This window comes from Trichomycterus rosablanca, chromosome 6 (genome assembly GCF_030014385.1).
Source record: "Trichomycterus rosablanca isolate fTriRos1 chromosome 6, fTriRos1.hap1, whole genome shotgun sequence".
NCBI lineage: Eukaryota > Metazoa > Chordata > Actinopteri > Siluriformes > Trichomycteridae > Trichomycterus > Trichomycterus rosablanca.
In genome coordinates this window covers 26,082,660-26,107,529 of record NC_085993.1, presented here as the reverse complement: position 1 = coordinate 26,107,529, position 24,870 = coordinate 26,082,660, and the positions used below count along the sequence as shown (strand labels likewise).

Below are 24,870 nucleotides of genomic sequence, written 5' to 3'. Positions count from 1 at the left end.
TCTTTCAGTCATTACTTTAACTCATTTCCATTTGAACTAATTGATTCTATTTGCGTAATTTTAATTTTAAGTTACATGGATGACCTGGCAGAAATTGGAAGAATCAAGGGAGCCAACACTGATGACCTCTGTAATGTAGTAAAATCTATGATTGGAAGGGGACTAGATTCAAAATGTACAATTAATGAAAATGGAATATGTGTTGTTCCACCTGATACGAGTGCACAGTCTCATACAGTTGATTTGGTGATGGTCAAGTGTGACTGTAGAAGATACAAAACTGGTTCTTTGTGCAAACATATAGTTTTTTCACGAACAGTTGCACAGCAACAAGGAGTAGACATTCAAAACCTCAAGACTGCTGTTGCTAGAAAAGTCATTGATAGCCATGCATACATCTCAGATCATGAAAACCTCGCAGTCTTTCACAGTGATGGGAGTGCAGGAATTATAAATCACAGAAGTCCAAAGTTTTGCACATGTATAGCAAATAGTCATAGCAAAGAATGTGTCTATGTTGGTTTATGACATCCTCTACCCACCACTGACACTTTCTGAGCCGATTTTAAACTATCCACATTGCTGGAATGAACCCAAGATAAAGACAAAAGATGATTGCAGGCCATGTTGACAGACCTTATTGAATGGAGCCAGTCAGACAAGTACACTGAGAACAGGGAGCTGTACAAGATGGTTGAACTAGTTTTTTCAAACTTCAGTATTGTGTCAAGAAAAAGAAAAACAACTGCACTACATGCCTATCGCCAACAGATAAAAAAGGCACATCGTACAGTCACTATGAATTATATTTGTAGACGTAAAAGCAGAGGGAAAAAAAGTAGAAAGTAGAGCTGCAACATATTGACAGAATTCAATTAAATTGATAGAGGCATTATTGCACAAAACTTATCAAAGTTATCAAGTAATTTGTACTTTTTATTAATTTTAATTTGCCACAAAGTTTTAAAGTTTTAATGATGTTAGTTTTTATGAACAAATGGTATAGCTATAAATAAATCAAAATGAAACAATACAGTTCAGATCTTTTGTTTATATTTTATTCTTGTTTATTTGTATCACAGAAAAAATAAATATAAAATAAAGTAAAACAAACACTGATGTCAGTGTTTTTATTTTCTCATGAGGAGGCTCGTATGTTTTGCTGTACTAAAATAATTTCCAAAATGGTAACTTAAAAGAGAATAAAAATCTTTACTCTTGAACAGTGATAACATAAAAACCTAAATATTTGCAAATACAAAATGTGTCAAAAAAACAAAACTTATTCTTCTGTGGACTGTTTTGATTTCAGGACTTCCATTTTCTCTTTAAGACATGCGTCAATTAATGCAAATGCGCCTTTAATGACAGCAGGCCCAAGGCCATGTGTTGCCAGGTTGAATGTTTTCCAGTTAGTCTCCAAAGCATTCTGCACATCTTTTAAGGTCTTTCTGTAATTGACAATAAAACAATGTTTAGCTTTTGTTAATGTTTAGTTATACTGATCAGTGATTTCTTCAATTAATTGCAAACAGATTTATTACCTACAGTCCTCAGTTTTGGCCATGGCTGCATGGACTTTACCATCTTCTATTAATTTTTGATTTATGCTACAGATTAACTACAGATGCTACAGATTAACTACAGATTGTGCAGTAGAAAGTATTTGATTAAGATAATTGCAGCAAGTAGTATAATAATAATAATCAGAATATTATAAATAAGACCAATTACAAAAGTGAACCAAAATGACAGCTATATGAATACTATACATAGAAAATAACATATAATTGCATATAAGAATAATAATTATAAAAGTAAATTATATATATATATATATATATATATATATATACAATATAAAGAAGTACTGTTTGTTTGTTTATTAGGATTTTAACCTCATGTTTTACACTTTGGTTACATTCATGACAGGAACGGTAGTTACTCATAACACAAGATTCATCAGTTCTCAAGGTTATATCAAACACATGAACAATTTAGTGTCTCCAATTCACCTCACTTGCATGTCTTTGGACTGTGGGAGGAAACCGGAGCACCCGGATGAAACCTACGCGGACATGGGGAGAACATGCAAACAACACAGAAATGACCCAGACCGCCCCACCTGGGAATCGAACCCAGAACCTTCTTGCTGGATCTTGTGACCTTGGCTGATGATCTACACCGGCTGTTAGATGCTGCAGAGTAGTGTTCATAGTTTTTACTCATGTATGAGAGGTGAATAAGCAAATGTGGTTCAGTGATGGTAGTGGACACTTGAATATCTACAAAAAATACAAGGGACAATCTTTGGGTTATAAAATTATATACGATCAGCCATAACATTAAAACCACCTCTTTGTATGTATACTCTTTTTCTATCAGCTCCACTAACCATATACGTAGTTTACTAACCATTTACTGACTTTCCCTATGGGATTAATAAAGTTATCTATCTATAGGTGCACTTTGTAGCTCTACAGTTCCACTGTCGTCCATCAGTTACTCTGCATACTTTGTTAGCCCCCTTTTACCTTATTCTTCAATAGTCAGGACCTCCACATGACCACCTCAGAGCAGGTATTATTTAGGTGGTGGATCATTCTCAGCACTTCAGTGACACTGATGTGGTTGGTGGTATGTTACTGTGTGTTGTGCTTATATGACTGGATCAGACACAGCATCGCTGCTGGAGTTTTCAAATACCGTGTCCACTCACTATCCACTCTTAAATTATACACACCTGCTTTGTTGGTCCACCTTGTGGATGTAGTCAGAGATGGTAGGTCGTCTGTTGCTTATTATTGTATTACTATTATTGTTGTTGTTGTTCTTGTTGCTTATTGTAGCTTTTAAGTTTACGTTATCCACAGTATTCAATGAACTTTAATTATTTAGCAGCTGTTGTCTAATGCTAGAAACTGTTAGCCTTTTAGCTAACGTTACCTGAAGTGTTTCAGTTCAGACTACCAGTTAACCTGAAACTCACTAGATAACATTACCATAAACAGTTTCCATTTCCAAATTGTTCTCTATCTTAATCCAAAACTCATTAATATACTTTCTGCTTACATTTTACTAAGTAAAAAGTTGTTGAGATTAAATGTTTATTTACCTCACACGAACGAACGATTCCTCTTCTTCAACGGCTCGCGTCGCACTGTTGCTATGGTGACGCTCGTTCTGCCGCCGCTGAATCAGAGACTGGACGCTGGGCCACAGCCGGACAACCAGCGTCGGCGCGCACGCGTTTCTACGAGCACCAGCCAAACCCAGCTGTGGTAACAACTGGGCCGGATCTGGCTACATTGATTCTGGCCGATTCTGACACTCGGCCGACTGTGCCGATAGAAAAGTGGGAACTGGGCCAGATGATTGTGCTAGCTGGGTTAACTTAGAAACCTTCCGGGAACGTTACTGGAACGATACTTTATACACATAAGAAATAAAACCTTATACAAGCTTTACCTAACGTCCTCTGTTAGTTCTCATAAAACCATGAGAGAACGTTAGGTTTCATAGTTTTATAGTTGGTACTTGTAAGTAAAGGTTGATCTACATGGACCGTCTCAAGCAAAAGGCTGTTTTTTTGGTAAGTTCCTACCAAAAAACTTTAAAGATCATAAGAAAACCTTCCGGGAACGTTACTGGAACGTTACTTTAAACACATAAGAAAGAAAATCTTAAGGCAACTTTTAGATAACGTTCTCTGTTAGTTTTCATAAAACCATGAGAGAACGTTAGGTTTCATAGTTCCCGGAACGTTCCGGGAACAGCGCTAATTTTTTTAACGAAAATAGAACGTTCCCATAACGTTATGGGATGGTTCCCTAAAAATAACCATAGGGGAACCAAAATCTAACGTTACGGGAACGTTCTGTGTTAGCTGGGAAAACACTTAATGACGGTTAATATGGCATTGCAGCCTGCAAATATTCTCTTGCTGAAATGATTTAAATGTATTTTTTCGTTGAATAAAAATGTATTGAAACGAATAATAACTTAAAATGTAGTATATATTGTTATGTTAATTATATCTACTAAATAGATAGTTAATAGTGGCGCAATAACCAGGTTAGATTTGCTTTGATCTGTAAAGTCGCATGCAGGATCAGTACACGTGTGTATTAGTGTAACATCGGGAACATCACTACCCCACTCAGATCCTCTCTAAACCACATCAGGTGAACATGTTGGTTTTTCTAGCGCGCATGATAACGCAGGTTTAAACTCTTACAGACTTTATTCTTTATTCTATGTTTTTTTTTTACCATATTTTGATTAGATGTGCGTTTAAAATATTTAGCCTAAACTCTTTTTTTTTTCGTTTCACAGTGTATATCTAGCCTAGGCTAGAAGCTAAATTTAAACCTTTTTTAATAGAGAAAAGACGCGCATCCCTGCTCTGTTCTGTATTTAACATTAAACACGCATTTCATTGGTCTTAAAGCTGTCTCATCTTCGTCATTATAAAGCAATAATATATCGAATCATAGCCTAACAATAAAGCTTGTTTATATAGCTCTAAAAATCCAGATTAAGTAATTTTCAAAAAAAAAAAAAAAAAATGGCGATATCACCGCATACCGCGATATTGAGACAGGTTGAATATCGCAAGGGGAAATTCTTTCACCGCGACAGCCCTATTGAGCACAACTGCTTCAATTCTTTTGCGCTAGTTCAGTTGTGATTTATTGACAGTATGTCTAAATTAAAGTTAGGACCATGTTGTTCGGTTGGCGGATGTTCTTTCAGGCCAGGTACAAACTTGCTTTCAGAAATTAAGGTGAACAGATTTCCAAAAGAACGCACAGCGAAACGCTTGGATTGCTGCTTTAAATAGAGACGGCTGGATACCCAGCATCAACTCTTATAATACATGTAATATATATTATTTCATAATAAAATATTGTAAACAAATGTACTCAGTTGAACGCTGTTCTCATGGTGTCTTGTCCCTGACGTTTAGCTTAAGTGTATTAAAATACGCAGGCGCTTAATATTTTAATAGAACAGAATAAACATAAACCTAACATAAGCCTTAAAAAGTTTACATTTTCCTTAGAATACGATGTAAAAGCCATAACTTTATAGGACTGGGGAAATGTCACTATATGGAATTATATTAATAGCTTAATTAGCTGTAATAATTATCTTAGCTTAATTATTAAATGACACGCAGACCTGTAAAGACACATGGTTCTACTTTTGTAATACAAAAAGTAAACATACTATTTATGAATACATTGTGCTTACTGTAAAATATTTCATGTATTTCCAGTTAGGCTATAAAAAAATCGTTTTAGCATTAGCTAATATGTTCTAATTCAGATGATAAGTAATTCACTGTGGTTTGTCATATTTTTATCATATTATAATGGCTCTTAGCTCAACAGACACAAAAGGGAAGATGACACAATAATTATTTTAATAATTAATTGTATGCGTCCAAACTGCGGTATGCTTTCACTGCCTCTCTGGTGTAAACACACTCCGTTTCAACAAGGTAGTGACACACGGCTTGGTATGTTACCTCAGGCAAACGTTTTAGGTCAGCGGAAAAACACTGACTTCTTAAATTCTCCCCAAAAGGGGCTGGTAAAGATACTTGATGATCTATCATTAATTTCTGCTAATATCGCGTTTGTTCCGCGTTCAGGAGACTCGCAAAGTACAAGCTCGTCATGTTGACAGCTGGATGGATGTTTAAAAATGGCGCTACCGGAAAGGCGAAAGGAACAGACATGCGCAGTAGCGTTATTATTGTTTATCCTCATTGAAACGGTCTATACAGTACACTTCTCCTGCCCTGAGAGCAGCACTACACTATACACGATAATTTAGCGTTAGCTAGCCAACCTACTAAAGGTGCACTCTCTTGGTTCATCAAGTTAAACAAAATAAGCCCAGATAACTAAATAAACTAAATAAAAATAGAAAACAAGCTTACCTCTACTGAAGGTGCACTTCACTCCTGTGAATGTTTCTCACCTTAACATTTCATCCTTTGAATTTCATGCTATTACTGTTACTTTTCCAATTACTCTTCATATCATTGTCATCTACAGACCACCAGGCTCATTGGGAGACTTCATAGAAGAGCTGGATGTTCTTCTGAGTTTCTTCCCTTCAGATGGAACTCCTCTGACTCTTCTTGGTGACTTTAATCTCCCTACACTTCAGTCCTCCTGTCTTCTTCCTCTTCTTTCATCTTTCAACCTCCTCTTTAACCACAGCCCTCCGACACACAAAGGAGGCAATCTTCTGGACCTGGTCTTCAGCCGTCCAGCTTCTGTTCTGGACCTCACCGTCACCCCACTTCACCTCTCCGACCATCACTTTGTGTCCTTTTCTCTCTATCTCCCAACTCTTTCTACCTCCAACCACACTTACACCCTTAAAACACGCCCCAATCTTCACTCTTTATCTTCCTCCCTGCTGATCTCCAACATCCTAACTTCACTACCGAACCCTGACATGCTTGCTACCCTTCCACTCAACTCCGCAACTAATACTCTACTCTCTTCTCTTTCAACATCCCTCGATCAGCTCTGTCCTCTTACTTTCAAACGAGGAAAACCTTCTCACCCTGCTCCTTGGCTTTCAGATGCATTGCGCAGCAACAGAAGAGAATTAAGGGCAGCTGAGAGAAAGTGGAGGAAATCTAAGCTTGGTGTTGATCTCCACTCCTACCACGATCTGCTGTCCAGGTTCTCATCCGACGTGACTGCTGCAAAAACATCTTTTTACAAAGCCAAGCTTGAACAATCTGCTGCTGACCCACGTAAGCTTCATGCCATCTTTTCCTCTCTTCTGAACCCTCCTCCTCCTCCCCCATCTGCCTCTCTTACTGCTACTGACTTTGCAACATTCTTTCAGGACAAGATTGACAAAATCAATCAATCCTTCTCTCCGACTGACCCACTTTCAACTGACCCTCAACCCACCAATTCACTCACCAGCTTCACCCCACTCACCATGGATGAGGTTGCACAGCTCCTCTCATCCAGCAATCCCACTACATGCACACTCGACCCTATACCATCCACCATCCTCAAAGACATCTCACAGGACCTAATCCCCTTCATCACACCCATCATCAACAACTCCCTGACATCAGGTGTTGTCCCTACTGCTTTTAAGAAGGCTCAGGTTATTCCCCTTCTTAAGAAACCTACACTAGACACTACAGACATTAACAACTACAGACATGTCTCACTCCTCTCTTTTCTATCCAAAATTCTTGAATGTGCTGTCTATAACCAACTATCTGCCTTTCATACTCTGAATGACCTCCACGATCCGTACCAGTCTGGCTTCAAGGCAGCGCATTCTACGGAAACAGCACTTGTAGCTGTTACTGAGAAGCTTCATGCAGCCAAAGCAGCCAAACTGTCATCAGTCCTTATTCTTGACCTCTCTGCAGCCTTCGACACAGTGAATCACAGCATTCTCCTGTCCACTCTCTCCAACCTTGGAGTAACAGGTTCAGCATGGCAATGGATGGCCTCCTACCTCGAAGGGCGCTCCTACCAAGTGTCATGGAGGGGATCCATATCTCCCCCATGCACTCTCTCAACCGGTGTTCCTCAGGGCTCTGTACTTGGCCCACTTCTTTTCTCTATCTACACCCGCTCTCTGGCTAAGGTCATAGCCTCCCATGGCTTCTCCTACCACTCCTATGCAGATGACACTCAGCTCGTTCTGTCATTTCCTCCTTCAGACACAGCTCAGACCTTAAGTCTCAGCTTGCATCTCAGCATGTCTGCGAGATATCTCACAATGGATGTCAGCTCATCATCTAAAACTTAATCCCAGCAAGACAGAGATGTTGCTCATTCCCGGAGATCAGTCTCCAACCCAGGACCTAGTCATTTCTCTTGATGACTCCCAGATCAGACCATCTGATAAGGTTCGAAGCCTTGGTGTTGTCCTGGATAACCAGCTGACCTTCTCTCCTTATATAGCCAACATGACAAGATCGTGCCGGTTCCTCCTGTACAACATCAGGAAGATTCGGCCATTTCTCTCCAGGGAAGCTACCCAGATTCTGGTCCAATCACTTGTAATCTCACGGTTGGACTGCTGCAACTCCCTCCTGGCAGGAGCTCCCATGTCCACTATTAAACCCTTGCAGCTCATTCAAAATGCAGCTGCCCGTCTAGTTTTTAACCAGCCCAAACACTGCCACATCACCCCACTGCTGCGTTCTCTTCACTGGCTTTTTGTAGCTGCACGCATTCAGTTTAAAACACTGATGCTCGCCTACAAAGCCAAAAATGGACCAGCCCCAAGCTACCTTCCTGGTCTAATCAAACCCCGCTCTGTACCACGCAACCTCCGAGCCACTAGTCTTGCTCGACTTGAGCCTCCACCCAGGACTAAAGGAAAACAAGCATCAAGGCTCTTCTCTGTTCTAGCACCCAAGTGGTGGAATGAACTTCCTTTGTCCGTCCGAACATCTGAGTCTCTTGCTGTCTTTAAAAAACGATTAAAAACCCACCTTTTTACTAAGCACTTAAGCTGACTTGTACTTATTTACTAAAACATTTTTTCCATTTCCAAAAAAAAAATAAAATAATAATAATAATAATACACTTTGGTTCTAACAGGTTTCAGCAGATTTGTGTTCTTCGACTGTTGTTTACTTAAACTTGAGAAATGATATGTTCACTATGGAAGCACTTCTGTAAGTCGCTCTGGATAAGAGCGTCTGCTAAATGCAGAAAATGTAAATGTAATTGTATATCAAGTAGTAGATGCTTCACAGGAGCATCCTCCTTGGTGCCATCTCTTGGAAGATTTTTATGACCTCACTGTGGTTTATTTGTATGTCTTGCTCAATGGCAAGCAGGATTAGGTCAGAGAGTCTGTCTTTCCCACAGAGACTCCTGAGCCTGTTCTTTATGATCTTCAGTTTTGAAAATGATCTTTCCACTGAAGCTGTTGATGTTAACAATGTTAACTATTATTATGCCAATAAAATCAAATAAACAGCTAAATAACATTTTCCTATTTATTCATAATTTTTTGTATGCTGTTCTATATCATAGAGCATTATATTTAGCCTTCTACATATATTAGTTTGTAATGTTAATTACCTAGCAAAATTATTCCTCATTTGTAAACCTCAACTGTTGAAGTATAAATGCTTGCATGAAAATAACTCCTTGACTAAAGGTGACTTTTCCTACACAGCGTTATGGCCAGGATGCTGTAATTATAAAATATTGTATGTTTGTATCTATTTTCAACACTTTACTGTGAGAGCTACTTGACATTCTCCTGCAAAATGTTTGCGCTCATGCTTTTTTTTCTTCAGGCTTTCACATCAAAATAAGTAAGATTTTAAATAAAAACTAAACTAGTGAAGTTTCTTTATTAGGATGATGTGAAGACGATTGAATGAAGACTCCGCTGACACTATCTTGTTACACAAAGAGTTTATTTATTACAGAACAGGACCATGTCAAATCAGGCGCTCGCGATCTTCCCGGGGAGTAGTTAGCCAATTCTTCTCTGCCTCTCCACGTAAGCTGCTCTCTTTAAATACTTGAATATATGTACAGAACACATATGGAATCTATTAACACAATCTAGCTTCTTAGAAATCAGACCTTGTTCATAGAAAAAGAAACATGGCCTCTCATCTCCAGCAGATCCCTTAGCACCAAACGAAGGTCTCTAGCAGAAATGGAATGTCTTCGTGTTCCCTAACAGTGGGGCCACAAAATGGATCCCATATGTGTTCTGACAAGGGGTACGCTGGCCCCTTATGAAATAAAACATCATATGTGAATATACCTCACTAGTGAACTTGTCCAATTTGTAAAACAGTAAAACTGTCTTTAAATTCTCTGTCTGTCTGTCTGCTGCAGTTTGTCCCCCTCTTTCTTCATTAAACATGACAAACGTCAGTAAACAGCTGGACAAGGCTTTGAAATCACGTATTTCATGACTCATGAGTACAAAACGTGTGTGCTATGCATTATGCATGGATGCTCTTTGTATGAAACACTGTCATTACCTGTCTGTCTGATGCTGCGGGTCAGAGGAGAAGTGTGTAGCAGCGGTTTGGCCTGGCGCTCAGCACTGCATGAGTGCTAACCGGAGGAGGAGGGAGGGGCAAGGCAGGAGCTTGTGAGCGCCGCGGATCAGATTGGGGCAGAATTCTCACAAGAACTCAAATAAATGCCCATCAGATATCAAAACACTTTTGGGGGGAATTGATGACAGAGAGGGTAATTTTTATTTTTAAATATTGATGAATGTAGAAAAAAATTGGGCTCCAGCAGAAAGATCACTTTTCTCATCCAGGGCAAATGGGCAGGTGCTTGAGCACCACTAGGGGTCTATCTGTGCATGTGCCTGGATGATATAAATGGAAAAGAATTGTGTTCCTCTGCTGCCAGTTCCAAAGGCGCCAACAGATGAGCCAAGTTCCAACAGATGAGCGAGAAAGTAAGGTTTGCGTGTTTATCATCTATCTATTTATCAGCTAATTAAAGTATTCAGCAACTCTACCTCACCTTATGTGGCTGCGTACAGTTAGCTTGCAAATCAGTTTAATTGTAAATCAGTGAATGTACATTTGAGTCCGTAACATAGTCAAAACTAATAATATCCCCATTCACACTTAGATTTTCAACTATATGGGGTCAAGTGTATATAAATGCAGTAATAATTACAGTTTAAATTATTAGGGCCGTTACCTGTCAAAAATTTCTAGCATAGATCTTTTCAAAAATCTTGTGGACACATGTCTGATATTGCAGTATATAACCAATTTAGGGGGGATATATTATAAGCTTTAACAAGTCCAGAAGTAAATACATGTTTAAAAACAGTACGAGTGCCTCAAATGGACAAAACAAAAAAACTTCCACTATCGTTGACTAACTAACTAATAATGATTAATAATGGTAGTATATACTGTGGTGTTTACCTTTCTAAAGCTCAAAACATACACCATAGATCTGACTCAGACTTGGTATTGACATTTAGATATTGTAGAATAGATTCAAATTGGAATGAAGAACAAATTATCAGTCTTAAATATATAGGTTCTTCAGACTGATGGAGAATGTGCTGTAGAGAGTGCTGGGTCAAATTATTGGCATGCATCAAGCAGGGAAGCAGACTTGGTATTGACATTTAGATATTGTAGAATAGATTCAAGTTGGAATGAAGAACAAATGATCAGTCTTAAATATATAGTCTAAGTTATATATGTATGTATTTATAATAACTGAATGCACAGAAGTGAGTTAAATGGCCAAAACTAATCATTTCTACCATATACCTGGTTCAAACTTGGTGTTCACACTGGTCAGACACTATAGAAGAGAATCAAATTGGAATGAAGGATATATTTGTTACATCTGAGGCTGCTGGTTCCCCTCCTCACCAGCAGAGGGCACCCTCACCTGAATACTAGCTGGCTGGTGGCTCAGATGATCTATCGGTGGCCGTCTCTGAATCTATAAAAGCCATGTGTTTTGTTTGCATCAGTGCGAAGTCTTGTATTTGTTATGCAGTACATTTCTGAGCGTTTCTTGAAATCTCTTGCTTTTCCGAATTTGACCCTTGCCTTGTGTTTTACGGCTTATCAATTTGTTTTCTGTTTTGGCATTGTTTGTTTGGTACTTTTGATTGATTACCCGGTTTCGACCCTGCTTGTTTTTGACTACTCTTTGGATTTAATAAACCTGCACTTGACTCCACTATCTGGTCTGAGTCTCATTTGTGACAGGTACACTTCATGTGGGAATTTTAAACAAACAGAGCAGACATTTAGTTTTCCAGATTTTGTCCGTTACATTCGAAATCCGTTAAATAGGATCAAATAAATCAAGGTTTCACTTTTTGACTTTGGTGCTTAAAAAATTATTATTTTTCTTTTGCATCGTTGTGATGTAGTAATCCATGAATTGACTTTCATCTCCATCAATGAGCTGGACTGTAATGACTGATATCTTTTGGTTTCCTTAGATAATTATTCCCTCAAGCCACAACTTCTGCTTTTTCCTTGAGCGTCAAAGAGGAATTAAATATCTAGTCATAATGAACAACGGGACACATTTTTTAAATAATTTAATTTAGAATTAACTAGGGCTGTTGTTAATTGCGTTAATGAACACGGTAAAATTTTGATTGCGATTAAAAAAATTAATCGAGATTAAAATTTGTAATCAAACCATTTTTATTGGGCTATGTTTGTGCCACGTAAATATGTGTCTCTGGTAATTCGCGCTGCTTTAACGCAGCAACATTGTGTTTGTGGTAATTTGCGGTCGTGAGTTACAAATTACTCGAGCTGCTGCTGCTTCATATTGTGAAATATCGGGTATTTTAAATAATAATTTTCAAAAAGCGTTAGAAATCATCACTAGACAAAATTAGAGTTATTAATTGACGCTTTAATCGCCAGGTCGTTATTATTATATTAAAATATTTTCGTTAAGTAAAATTAAAATAACTACAACTGTGCATTAAAAATACCAGAGGCAGGAATTTGGACTTAAAGTCTAACTTCTGAGTGAGTACTTTTAATTCATTCTGATCAGCTATCAGCATATGCAATTTGTTGAGGGGGCCCCAAATTTTTTTTTTGCACTGGGGCCCATGAGCTCTTAGTAATGCCACTGGTGTTGCATCTAGAATTGGTTCATATTATGAGCACCTGTTTTCAGTGGCAGGATTATGAACAGGAAAAGATCCTCACTTTTACCAGATAATGTGAACAGACTCATTTTAAATAACTGGCTGAAAGATGGATAGCTGTTAACAACTCTATATAGACATTGGCTGGCTTTCTAAAAATACTTTAGATTTAATAATTTTATCATAATTTTATTAATGTTTTTATTGGTAAACATGTTCTTGCAATAAAAATGTGCATAACTGTTCAAATTTTGCTTAGTTATTAGTCAATTTCCTGCAATTTCCCTCTGGGATCAATAAAGTATTTCTGATTCTGATAATCACGATTAATCTCGATTAAAAATTGTAATCACGTGACAGCCCTAGAATTAACACATGCAGTAAAAATGTAAGGAAAGGGGGTCAAATATACTTTCAGGAAACACATTTAACAATTTTGATAGTTTATTATGTTTAAGATATCCTACAAGATGTTCTAAAAAGGGTTCATCAACCTTTTTGAAACTGAGAGCTACTTCAAGGGTACTGAGTAATAGGAAGGGCTACTTGTTACAAACTTCCTGAATAACAAAGTTGCACGGATCACCTTATAATGATAATATTATTATTAATAATAATAAATATTCATATATGTAAAGATATCTACTGCATATACTTTGTTCATACTTTATTAATTCAAGCACAGTGTTTTTTAAGGTGTTTTAATGGTTTTGCAAATTTCTTTTACTTTGTTCTTAGTGACCTTATAAAATGAATTTTAAGTTTTAGATTAGCTCAGGTACACGATTTGAAATTAATTTTGTGGTGTTTTTGTGGTTTTGTACATTCCTTTTTATTTTGTTCAAAGTGACAGTGCATAAAGCATTTTCAGCATCAGACAAGAACTGCTTAAAGCAAAGTTCAGTGGTTTTTTAGTGTTTTTGTACAATCCTTAAGAACGTAGCCTTAAGTACGGAACTCTCATGCTGAGTTTCAGGCGGCACACACGAGACAAAATTGCTCGCACATCTTATTATTCTCCTTTCACATTCTCTCTAGCACATAATCTCACTGAGCCCTCTAAAGGGGAGGAGCAGTAATACCTGACAGTGCACAGTGTTAGAGTCCATCTCAAATGCATGTAATCTATAAACACATCTCCCCCGTTACTCATGAAAGCATTACTCCATCATATAAACTTATTATTTATTTTCTGTAACGAAACATTACATAGGAACAGTGTTGACATAAGAACATGGAAATAAAATTTTCTACCCTGTAGTTCAAAAATAGTAACAGCTGTAAGGTTGATATAAACTAAACAACCTCTTGCAGGTTCTACTCTTAGGAAAAAGTTTTTACAAACGTTCTATATTTCAAAATCAGCATTTACAGAGCTTGTACTATGCATACCTGTCAAGTTTTGGATTTAAAAATAAGGGAAATTTTCCGCCGCGCGCTTTGAGTCGTCCCACCAGCCCAACCGAGGTTCAGTATCCCTTACATTTTAAGACAGGTTTACAAGAAATCTAAAATAACCACCTGTGAAACACTTACAAACTACAATTAGATGATCAGAATCTGATAGGCCTACCTTTGCATAACTCTGCCCCATCCTGCTCCTCTTTAGAAAGGTAAATTCGATGTCCCGTTTCTCTAGATATTTACATGCAGTCTTTACTTTTTTGGCAGGAATGCCCTCTCTCTCCTTGCATCCATCCATCTCTCCCTGTTCCAGGTTTGTTCCCGCTGTCCGCACTTGCAGCAGCCTGGGTGGCAGTTCTCGCGAGGTTAGTGACTATTCTGCCCCTGCTCGTGTGTGTGGCTACAAGTTCGACAGATAGATAACAGTTTCCCAAGAAAAAAAACTGTAAACTGTAAAGCAGACATACAAAATGTGTCTTAGTTACATTTGTTTCCTGAGTGCATTTACGTCACTGTACATTAAAATAAATAGAACCGAATCATTAGCTTAAAGCTAACTTCTATAGAAAAAACCATATAGATGCTAGCGGTTAGCATTTACAAATTACTCAAGAGATTTAGAACTTATTTTCATACATTAACCAAGGTTTACATCAGAGATAGTCTAAAAATAAAGTTATACAGTAACTAAACATAAAAATACTCACAGGCAAATGTTTTCCTGGCCATATAATGCCGAGTAAGAAAACCGCAACTGATTAGTTACCTCATACAGTCCAAACTACCCACTGGAACAGTAAAGGCACAAATGAACGCCAGGGGTCTCCCTTTGCCCAATGTAAATAACAGAACATCACAATGACATTTCAGTTTGGAGAGGCACAGGAGTGTTTTTTGAAATTATAGTATAATACGGGAAATTTACGGGAAAATAATAATACGGGAGGTTCCCGGCCAAAACGGGAGACTTGACAGGTATGGTACTATGTTATAAATTAACCAATGTAATAAGCATATTTGTCAACAAAAATAAGGCTTCTGTAGCCAACATAAGTTTTAACTTAAAGCATTAAACAAAAGTAAATATCACAGCTGTGGCGCGGTAATTGTGAAGCATGTCAGTTACTGCAGATTTCCATGGTTGTTGAGCTGCTTGAATACAGTGTTTAAGAACTCTGTTAAAGCGTTCCACGCAGCCATTAGCTTGAGGGTGGTAGATACTCCTTCTAATGTGTTTGATGCCCCTTTCTGTCAAAAACTCAGCGAAAACAGATGATGTGAACTGCGAACCGTTATCTGTTGTAATGACACAGGGGTTTCCTTTATTGAAGTCAGGAATTTAATGATGGGTCTGTGTTACGCCCCTGAGAGAGGGGATTATAGAAAATTATAAAGGAAAAAGACACAGGACACTTTGAGTGGGACGATCCATGCTGGGAGGCTGCCGATCTGAAAAAGTAGAGCACACACTCTCACACACACACACACAGAGATCAGAGATAATAAAAGCACGCTCTCGGTGTGGATGCAGGGGTCGGAATCGAACCGGAGTTGCTGACTGCGGAGCCCAATGCTCTACTCGCTAGTCCAACCGGCTTGTGACGTGCTGAACTCCCCAACACCCAAAACGTTGAGCGATTAAGGGTTAGGCTGAACTGCGACAAACCACGCCACAGAAAACCAGCTAACAAACGCCCAAAGAAAACCAGCACGAGGGCTGCGCAAGCTGCACCAAACTTTGCCTACTAAAGAAGGATCCCTGTTTACCTCAGCCTTGCAGCTTACACACCCGACCGTTCTAGAAAACGCCCGGGGTACCTTCTGACCCTAACAAAAATGCGTGAATGCGCAGCCATGCAACCAACAATATCAAAAGGTGCGACAAGCCGCCACTGCGCAGTACCTGCTTAAGTAAGGCAGGTACAGCTGCAGTATGGCGCCACATCAATGTCAAAACTAGAGGGCGCAACTTTTAACATTTCGCGTGTGTAAATATCCCTCTTACGAGTGCAAATGTGAAACTCGCGAGCACAAAAAGAGGAATTGCGTGCACACTGATCATAAAATCGCTCTCAAACTGTCTTTTTCACTCTCGAATGTTGTTTTTCTGCTCGATTTCATTGTTGTGCTCGCACGCGAAAGCAAATTCCGCTCGGCTGCTCTTTCTGCGCGAGAGAAGTTTTTGCGCTCAAGTTTTGAAAGGGGTGGTTTTGACAGTTTGGGGGCGGAGTCAGGGCCGTCTCTATCAGCGAATGCTATTGGCTCTATGCATGCAAGCTCTGTGACGTGTTTCTGTTTAGCCTTAGTCGGACAGTCTAGCTTCTGGTTTGTGAGAACGCCTAAGAAGTTCTAAACGCAACATGTTGTATATCGGTGATTTTCAAACACAAGATCGAGGTGGATCGGAACATTCTCAGGGTTCATGTTGAACGCTGCATTCGACAGGTAAAAGAGCATAAGTTGCTCGACACAGTGATTGCTATGTTTGTTTACTGTGTTTTGCCTGCATGTGAACTATCGGATTGGACCACTTGACAAGGCATGAAGCTAAACACTCGACTTTATCTGCAATTTTTTTAAAGAACGTGTACATTTAAATATTGTAAATATATATTATAGTTTATACTCTATTTCTGTGTTTAAACTAATATTATTATGTAAACATATCTTTTATATCTACACTCTTTGATTATTTTATCAGTTCTGATTATTTTATCTATACTGTGTTAGCCTCCTATCTGTTCTTAATAATCAGGACCACCACAGAGCAGGTATTATTTGGGTGGTGGATCATTCTCAGCACTGCAGTGACACTGACATGGTGGTGGTGTGTTAGTGTGTGTTGTGTTGGTATGAGTGGATCAGATACAGCAGCGCTGCTGGAGTTTTTTAATATCATGTCCACTTACTGTCCACTCTATTAGACACTCCTACCTAGCTGGTCCACCTTCGCTCATCTATTGCTGCTGTTGTTGAGTTGGTCATCTTCTAGACCTTCATCAGTGGTCACAGGACGCTGCCCACAGGGTGCTGTATTTATCATCTTATTTACTCATACCAGCACAACACACACTAACACACCACCACCATGTCAGTGTCACTGCAGTGCTGAGAATGATCCACCACCTAAATAATACCTGCTGTGTGGGGGTCCTGATTATTTAAGAACAGGGTGAAAGGGGGGCTAACAATGCATGCAGAGAAACAGATTACAGGCAGTAATTGTAGAACTACAAAGTGCTTCTATATGGTAAGTGGAGCTGATAAAATAGACAGTGAGTGTAGAAACAATGAGGTGGTTTTAATGCTATGGCTGATCAGTGATAGATAGATGGTTGGATGGATAGATAGATATCAGAAGAAACAATAAATGAGCTGGTGTTTCAATACTTGTCCATATTGAGTGTGTAAAACAGTTTATCTCCACCTTTGCTGTTTCTCAAGTTTTATGAATCTGGCAGTTGTTTAGCATTTAATTCATGATGAATAGACCACTTAAATGGTGTTAAAGACTTAAATAAAATCTTTTTACATTTAACTTTAAATGAAAGTAATTTTTTTCTCTTTTGTAACATGATACAAGGTTTTGAATTGAACAGCATATATATTTGATAACCCATTGCTGCCAGCTTGACACTGATAAATTCTGTAATGATTATGTCTTGATAACCTGCCGTAAGAAACATAAGAATAAAAAATCAAAGTTTATCCTCACATTTACTACAAAAATGTTTTTTGGAGAAAGACATGTTAATACTGTAACATCAAATTAATCAATTGACATGAAAATTTAAAGGTCTGACATAACATTTTAATAAATAAAAGATAACTCATTAATATATTGGCAAACAAAACTTTTTACACTTAATCAAAAGTGACGGTAAATTGGTAATATATCCAGTCAGATATGTTAAGTTTGTTTTATGTTTTATTAGGAATTTAAAGTCATGTTTTACACTTTGGTTACATTCATGACAGAAACGGTAGTTACTCATCACACAAGATTCATCAGTTCAATTCATCAGTTTTAATATCAAACACAGTCATGGACAATTTAGTGTCTCCAATTCACCTCACTTACACACTTCTGGACTGTGGGAGGAAACAGGAGCACCCGGAGGAAATCCACATGGATACAGGGAGAACATGAAAACTCCACCTGGGAATTGAACACACATACATTATATATATATATACAGTATATATATACACATATACCTGACACTGTGCAAGGAGAAGATGCATCAAAATGAAATTGTAATGGTATGCTTCAAAGCTAACTAAAACATAAATCTCAATACTGGTCTGTCAAGCTAGATGTAGTGTTTGTCTAGTCTAGCAAAACAACCACTAACCAGTTTACCACTAGCCTACTTGCATGGTTATAAGAAAATGTTTGCAAACGTACTTACCTTTGTATTTGTCAATGTAGCTGGAGTTGTACATTTAAAATCGTTCACTGTCAGACGAGGTTAATCTTAAAGACAACAAGTGTAAAAGAGAGCCATGCCTAACGATATCTGCTTGTTGACGACCGGCGTCTGAATACCGGAAGTTGATCTGCCCGTGTACGAGAACCTGGAAGAAAGGCGTGCATAGAGCCAAAAGCATTCGCTGATAGAGCCGGCCCTGACTCCGCCCCCAAACTGTCAAAACCACCCCTTTCAAAACTCGAGCGCAAAAACTTCTCTCACGCAGAAAGAGCAGCCGAGCGCAATTTGCTTTCGCGTGCGAGCACAACAATGAAATCGAGCAGAAAAACAACATTCGAGAGTGAAAAAGACAGTTTGAGAGCGATTTTATGATCAATGCGCACGCAATTCCTTTTTTTGTGCTCGCGAGTTTCACATTTGCACTCGCAAAAGGGATATTTACACACGCGAAATGTTAAAAGTTGCGCCCTCTAGTTTTGACATTGATGTGACGCCATACTGCAGGTTGTCAGCCCTAATTAGCCTGTCTGCTACTTAAGGCTTTTGTTTTAGACAACCTGTAAGGCCTGTGATGCTGGGAAGTGGAGGTAGGTCTACCAGACGCCGCAGGAACCCTAATATGTCCAGCTGTTTACTGACATTTGTCATGTTTAATGAAGAAGGAGGGGGACAAACTGCAGCAGACAGACAGACAGAGAACTAATATATGTAGAAGGCTAAATATAATGCTCTATGATATAGAACAGCATACAAAAAATTATGAATAAATAGGAAAATGTTATTTAGCTGTTTATTTGATTTTATTGGCATAATAATAAGTCCACTGTTAACATTAACAGCTTCAGTGGAAAGATCATTTTCAAAACTGAAGATCATAAAGAACAGGCTCAGGAGTCTCTGTGGGGAAAACAGACTCTCTGACCTAATCCTGCTTGCTATTGAGCAAGACATACAAATAAACTGCAGTGAGGTCATAAAAATCTTCCAAGAGATGGCACCAAGGAGGATGCTCCTGTGAAGCATCTACTACTTGATATACATGCTACTTGAACGATCCTGCTCCCTTCACCTCAGTAGAGAGCCTCGCCTTCTTAGTACATAGTTGTATTATATAGAGTATATTGAATGCTTTATTTTTATTTCCTTTATTCAGAGCAGAGTTTTGATAAGTTTTAAGTTAGAATATTTTTTGATGATTATTTAATATATTGTTTGGTTATTAAAAAGCGCACACAATATGGTCTTGTTTTTGCCTGTTTTTCATTTATTTATGCAATTTGATAATTTGAGTTATTTGATTAGATGTATTGATTGTGTTAACAAAAACAAATATATAAGTAAATTATCCTACTGTTTTTTTTTTTTTAATTTTATTAATATTTTTGGCGATGGGTGCCCTTTTTTTGGCTTGAGCACCTGCCCCCAAAAATGTCTGTGCACGTGCCTGATATCATCCATGATTCTTCTTCAGAAAAAAGACATAAGCTGCGTCCGGAATCGTATACTTCCATACTCCATAGTACGCGAAATGTGGACGCGAGAGCGGTTAGTATGTCCAAATACATAGTATACACAAAGAGGTACGCGAGAAGTACCCGGAATTACTTATTGGGCAGCCATGTTTGAGTATGCAAGCAATGCACACTTGCGGTCCGCTAATGTATCCCAAAGTGCAACTGGAGCTGCGTAGGCGTTTGAAGCGGAATAAGAAACAAGAAAGATAGCGAAAAACGGAGTCCTCTGTTCACAAGTGTAAGTAAGATAAATAAAATAAATTTTTTAAAGTGCATACTTCCTCCAATCTATGCGATTCCGGACGCAGCTGTTGTGTTGTACTACAGTCAGCTGTCAAGCACGGAGGAGACGATAGCGCGCGGCATCAATAAGTTTGCCTGTGATTGGATGTTTGTATAACATCGTCTGTGATTGGATCTTTACTTTCTAGCGCCAAAATCTTTTGTTTGCATTTTTTTTTTCTCTGCTTAAATTGACTAGAAGCAGATGGCACCATATAATCTCTGCTAAGAGGCACCCACAAACAGGTAAGCACTCTTTAAAAGAATATATTTTTCTCACCTGTAAACATGTATGATTTATTTAAACTACAGGATAGATGCAATGAGCTCCGGTTCCTCCCACAGTCCAAAACATGCAAGTGAGGTGAATTGGAGATACAAAATTGTCCATGATGGTGTTTGACATTGATCTTGAACTGATGAATCTTGTGTAACGAATAACTACCGTTCCTGTCATTAATATAACCTAAGTGTGTAACATGACGTTAAAATTCCTAATAAATAAATAAATCATGCTTATGAATACATCCATTTTTGTTCATATTTATGAATAAAAAGACAAAACACATTATGCGTGTAAATTTGAAGTGGATATATGTACTACAAATATACTAATAACAATAGAATATGTTTTTTAATTTCATTCATTAAAAATATTTTAGGAGAATTTTTTTTAATCTCTATTCTTATATTAATTTTTCATATAAGAGAATCTCATAACAAAAAATGCTGGAGACATCATTAAGGTTCTTTTCTGTAAAATTATGCATAAATAAAATTACACTGTGTACCTAATTACTAATATGACAGTTTGAAACAAGTTGAAAAACCATATTTTCTGTAATTTGTGTGCACTAAATCGATCATTCACTTTTTTTTTAGTATGCGGTTCGGAAATACATGGAGAAGGAAGAAATGGGTCTTCGGAATGATGGAAGTTGAAGACAAAAGATGGAGACTGGTGCAGAAACAATCAAGGTACCACCTTGTCCCTCTGATCAGAAAGCATGTTAAGGCAGAAAGCAGCATAATCAGTGATGAGTGGAGGGCATATAAGGTTGTGTTGAGAAACATGGGGTACAAACACTATACCACAAACCACAGCAAGTGGTTTGTGGATCCCCGATCTGGTAGCCACACACAACACATTGAACGAGCCTGGGGGATCATCAAAGGACATATTTATAGACTGAAAGCAAATCGCACAGAGACTTTGTTGAAGGAGCACCTCAAGGTACTCGAATGGTCATCCTGGCTTGGCTCTCGTCATCCTGATGGGCCACTTGGACATTTGTTCTAGGACATGCAAAAAGCCTTTCCAGTTTGAATTTTCATAATTTATTTCTTATATAAGCTAAATGTTAATGCTTGTAACTAATGTTTGTAAATAAATGGTGATGTGTTTTGCACTTTACAGTAAGTCTCTTTTTTGGCAGTTATAAGTGTTAATAACTCATGAACAAATGGTGAAGTGTTTTACACTTTAAAATAAGGCTCCCTTTTGTTGGTTGTTAGTGTTAGTAACTCTTCAACAAATGGTAAAGTGTTTTACACTTTAAAATAAGGCTCCTGTTTTGCAGTTATAAGTGTTAGTAACTCATGAACGAATGGTGATGTGTGTTACAATGGTTAAATGGTTAAACTTATTAACACGTGATGAAGCTGACAGGTTTAATGCTGACTGATAGAGAAGACAAAGCAAGATAAGTATCTGACAAGATCTGAGGTTTAACATTACAGATTGATGTGGGTTCACTATTTGGCAATAATGTAGGTTCACTATTTGGCAAGTGACGTTCCGATTGCCCTTTCTATTTATGCTTTATAACTGCTTATTAATGACTTTTAAGGCATTTACAACCTAATTAATAACCCTTAATAAACATTTTTTTTCAACCATTTATAAACCCTTTATGAAGGTAGCCTAATTTTAAAGTGGAACCCAAAGTTGTACCAGCACATTATTATCAAATCATGTAGAATTTATTTAAATTTTTTTGTTTTGTACAAATATACTCAGATATAATTTAGTAACGTATTAGTCTAATATACATTTGCAATTTTACTCTGCATACTACTTAATTGTTTTCATATTGTTTTTATGTTTGTCCTCACACACCACATCATGATCATGAATGACATCACTTGTAACACTTAAAAAAAAGATGACATTGAACCAGTGTTAATTTCGTTGACGAATGATTTTCGTCATAGTTTTCGTCAACTAACCTTTTTTTCATGACAAAAACGAGACAATAACTAAATAGAAACTACATAAAAGGATAAAAACCATGACGAAATGAATTGACACTTATAAATAAAACGAGACGAAAAACGAGACGAAAATGTTTGGCAGGGACGACATCCAATAACTGATTTAGTTTTGTGGAAGGTAGGGACAAGTTAGAAAGAGATCCAATCATAACTACTTTAGCGTATGTGGAGAGGCGGGACAAGCCGGGTAGCCATCCAATCAGTACTAATCTCTTTTGCAGTACAGCGGTAAGACCACACTTGCACAAATTTGATCTAAACCCGGGAAGACCAGACTAGCCTGTGAACTCATGGAACTAGATTAACTCGACAATGTCAACAGGGAGAAAGAGGAGAGCCGATATATGGACACATTTCTCATTTGACGTCGTGAAAAACAAGAGGATGTGTAAACCATGTGGGGCGACGATCTCGGGTAAAAACACAACAAATCTGAAACGACATCTGGCACTGCTGGCAGTATAATGGCAACATAATGGCACTGCTGCTTTTACAGTACCCAGTTTTATAAAGAATGTAATATGCAATTTGTTATAAACAATGCATATATTTTTCAGGCAGAGCAGGCCTACTGGTCATTAATATTTTGTTATTGTTATGCTCAATAAGCAAGGTCAGGTAAATAAAGATGTTTGAAATAAGTTAATTCTGTTTTTGTGTGTATTGCACATTCAAACATTAATAATATTCCATAACTGGTTAAAAAATGTTTAATTTTGTGTAAGTGTATATAATGACTTAAATAATTCAAGGGAACTGATATATAAAGCATTTACATTTTACACCCTTTATATTTTAGTCGACTGAATCGACTGTAGATTTAGTCGACTATATTCTTATGATAATTAGTCGACTAAAACTAGACTAAAACTAAAACAATTAAGATGACTAAATTATGACTAAAACTAAATGACATTTTAGTCAAAAGACTATGACTAAGACTAAATCAAAATGTGCTGTCAAAATTAACACTGCATTGAACTGTGCAGAAACATCGGTGTCTGTCTAGTAACTGTAGCATATGGAGAAAGAGAGACAGAAAATACCACAAGAGGAAACTTTTTTATTATTGATACATATGTAAAATTTTAACAAATACTAAATACAAATAAAACACAACACTTTGATTTGTGTTTCTTCTGTGGAGAAACACAAAATGCACACTCATCTAATAAAATAACACATGACAACGTAAACACAGATGTTATCATTGTTGATCAATAACAGTAGAATAACAATAGAATAAAACTGTGTCAGACGCTAGTCTTTAATTATTACTGCTTGCCACTAGTTTAAACTAATAGGCCAATAGGTACACTTACCAGTTTTCTGAAGGAGCACAGTGGCTATTTCCTTTATGATGTTCTCCACGCCCCTAACACTTGTCAAAAAGGAAATAGGCTCATCTTTGAGGATGCATTTAGCAAACTGTAAAAACAAAAACATAATGTCTTTTTCATTTTGACTGAGAAAATCAATGTTATGCTGCTGGATACACTGACACCAATAATAATAATAATAATAATAATAATAATAATAAGTTCAACTTATATAGCGCCTTTCACCAAGCTGAAGGTCGCTGTACAGTAATAGAGAGTGTGTGAGGATAGGTTAGAAATATAAGTTCAGGAAGTAGAATGAAGGATCTGCCGCCCATAGTGGACATCCTAAATCTAGGAACAGAAAGCTGATTTGTGTCTGATGACCTTAGTCTGCGTGATGGTGTGCGATGTAAGATAGGCGGGGGCGAGACCATGAAGTGCTTTAAAAGTGAGGACCAGAATTTTATATTTAATGCTCATGGAAATTGGCAGCCAATGTAGTTTTTCCAGAACAGGGTTGATGTGGTCAAACTTTCGGGTAAATGTCAGGACCCTAGCAGCCGCATTTTGTATAGTTTGCAGGGGACGGAGGGTTTTGGTGGGAAGTCCGTGCTATAAGGAATTGCAGTAGTCAAAACGGCTGGTGACGAAAGCGTGTATCAGTGTTTCCGCCACCTCAAATTAAAGAAAGGGACGGAGACGAGTAATATTGCGAAGGTGAAGAAAGGCTGATTTGGATATTGATTTCACATGAGGCCCGAATGAAAGCAGAGGGTCAAACAGAACACCAAGATTTTGTACCCAGTTAGAAGGTGTGATGGAAACATTCCCAATGAGGAGGGGAGAGTTTGTGAAGTTTTAGTGCCCACGTAAAGAAGCTAATTTTTAAGCAGCAGAGAGTTCGAATGCAGCCAAGATTGAAGTTCCTGGATACACGAGGTGAGTAAGGAGGGAGAAAAAGAGATGGATGGTTTGAAG

The 24,870-nt window shown here is 37.8% G+C and overlaps 1 protein-coding gene across 2 annotated transcripts in view; it reads left to right on the top strand.

Annotated features, from left to right (window-relative positions):
• Nucleotides 1–21,710, top strand: part of LOC134316991 (uncharacterized) — a 29,384-nt gene extending 7,674 nt beyond the window's left edge. Inside the window, exon 7 of one of the 2 annotated variants that reach the window (XR_010013151.1) lies at nt 72–1,030. Coding sequence is in view for 1 of the 2 variants with exons in the window: in XM_062997605.1 (XP_062853675.1) it covers nt 21,179–21,596 (418 nt within the window). In the remaining variant the exon portion in view is untranslated. Of the gene's footprint in view, nt 1–71; nt 1,031–21,178 lie in introns of those variants that run through there. The other variant, XM_062997605.1, reaches the window with a different exon arrangement.
• The last annotated feature ends 3,160 nt before the right edge of the window (nt 21,711–24,870 follow it).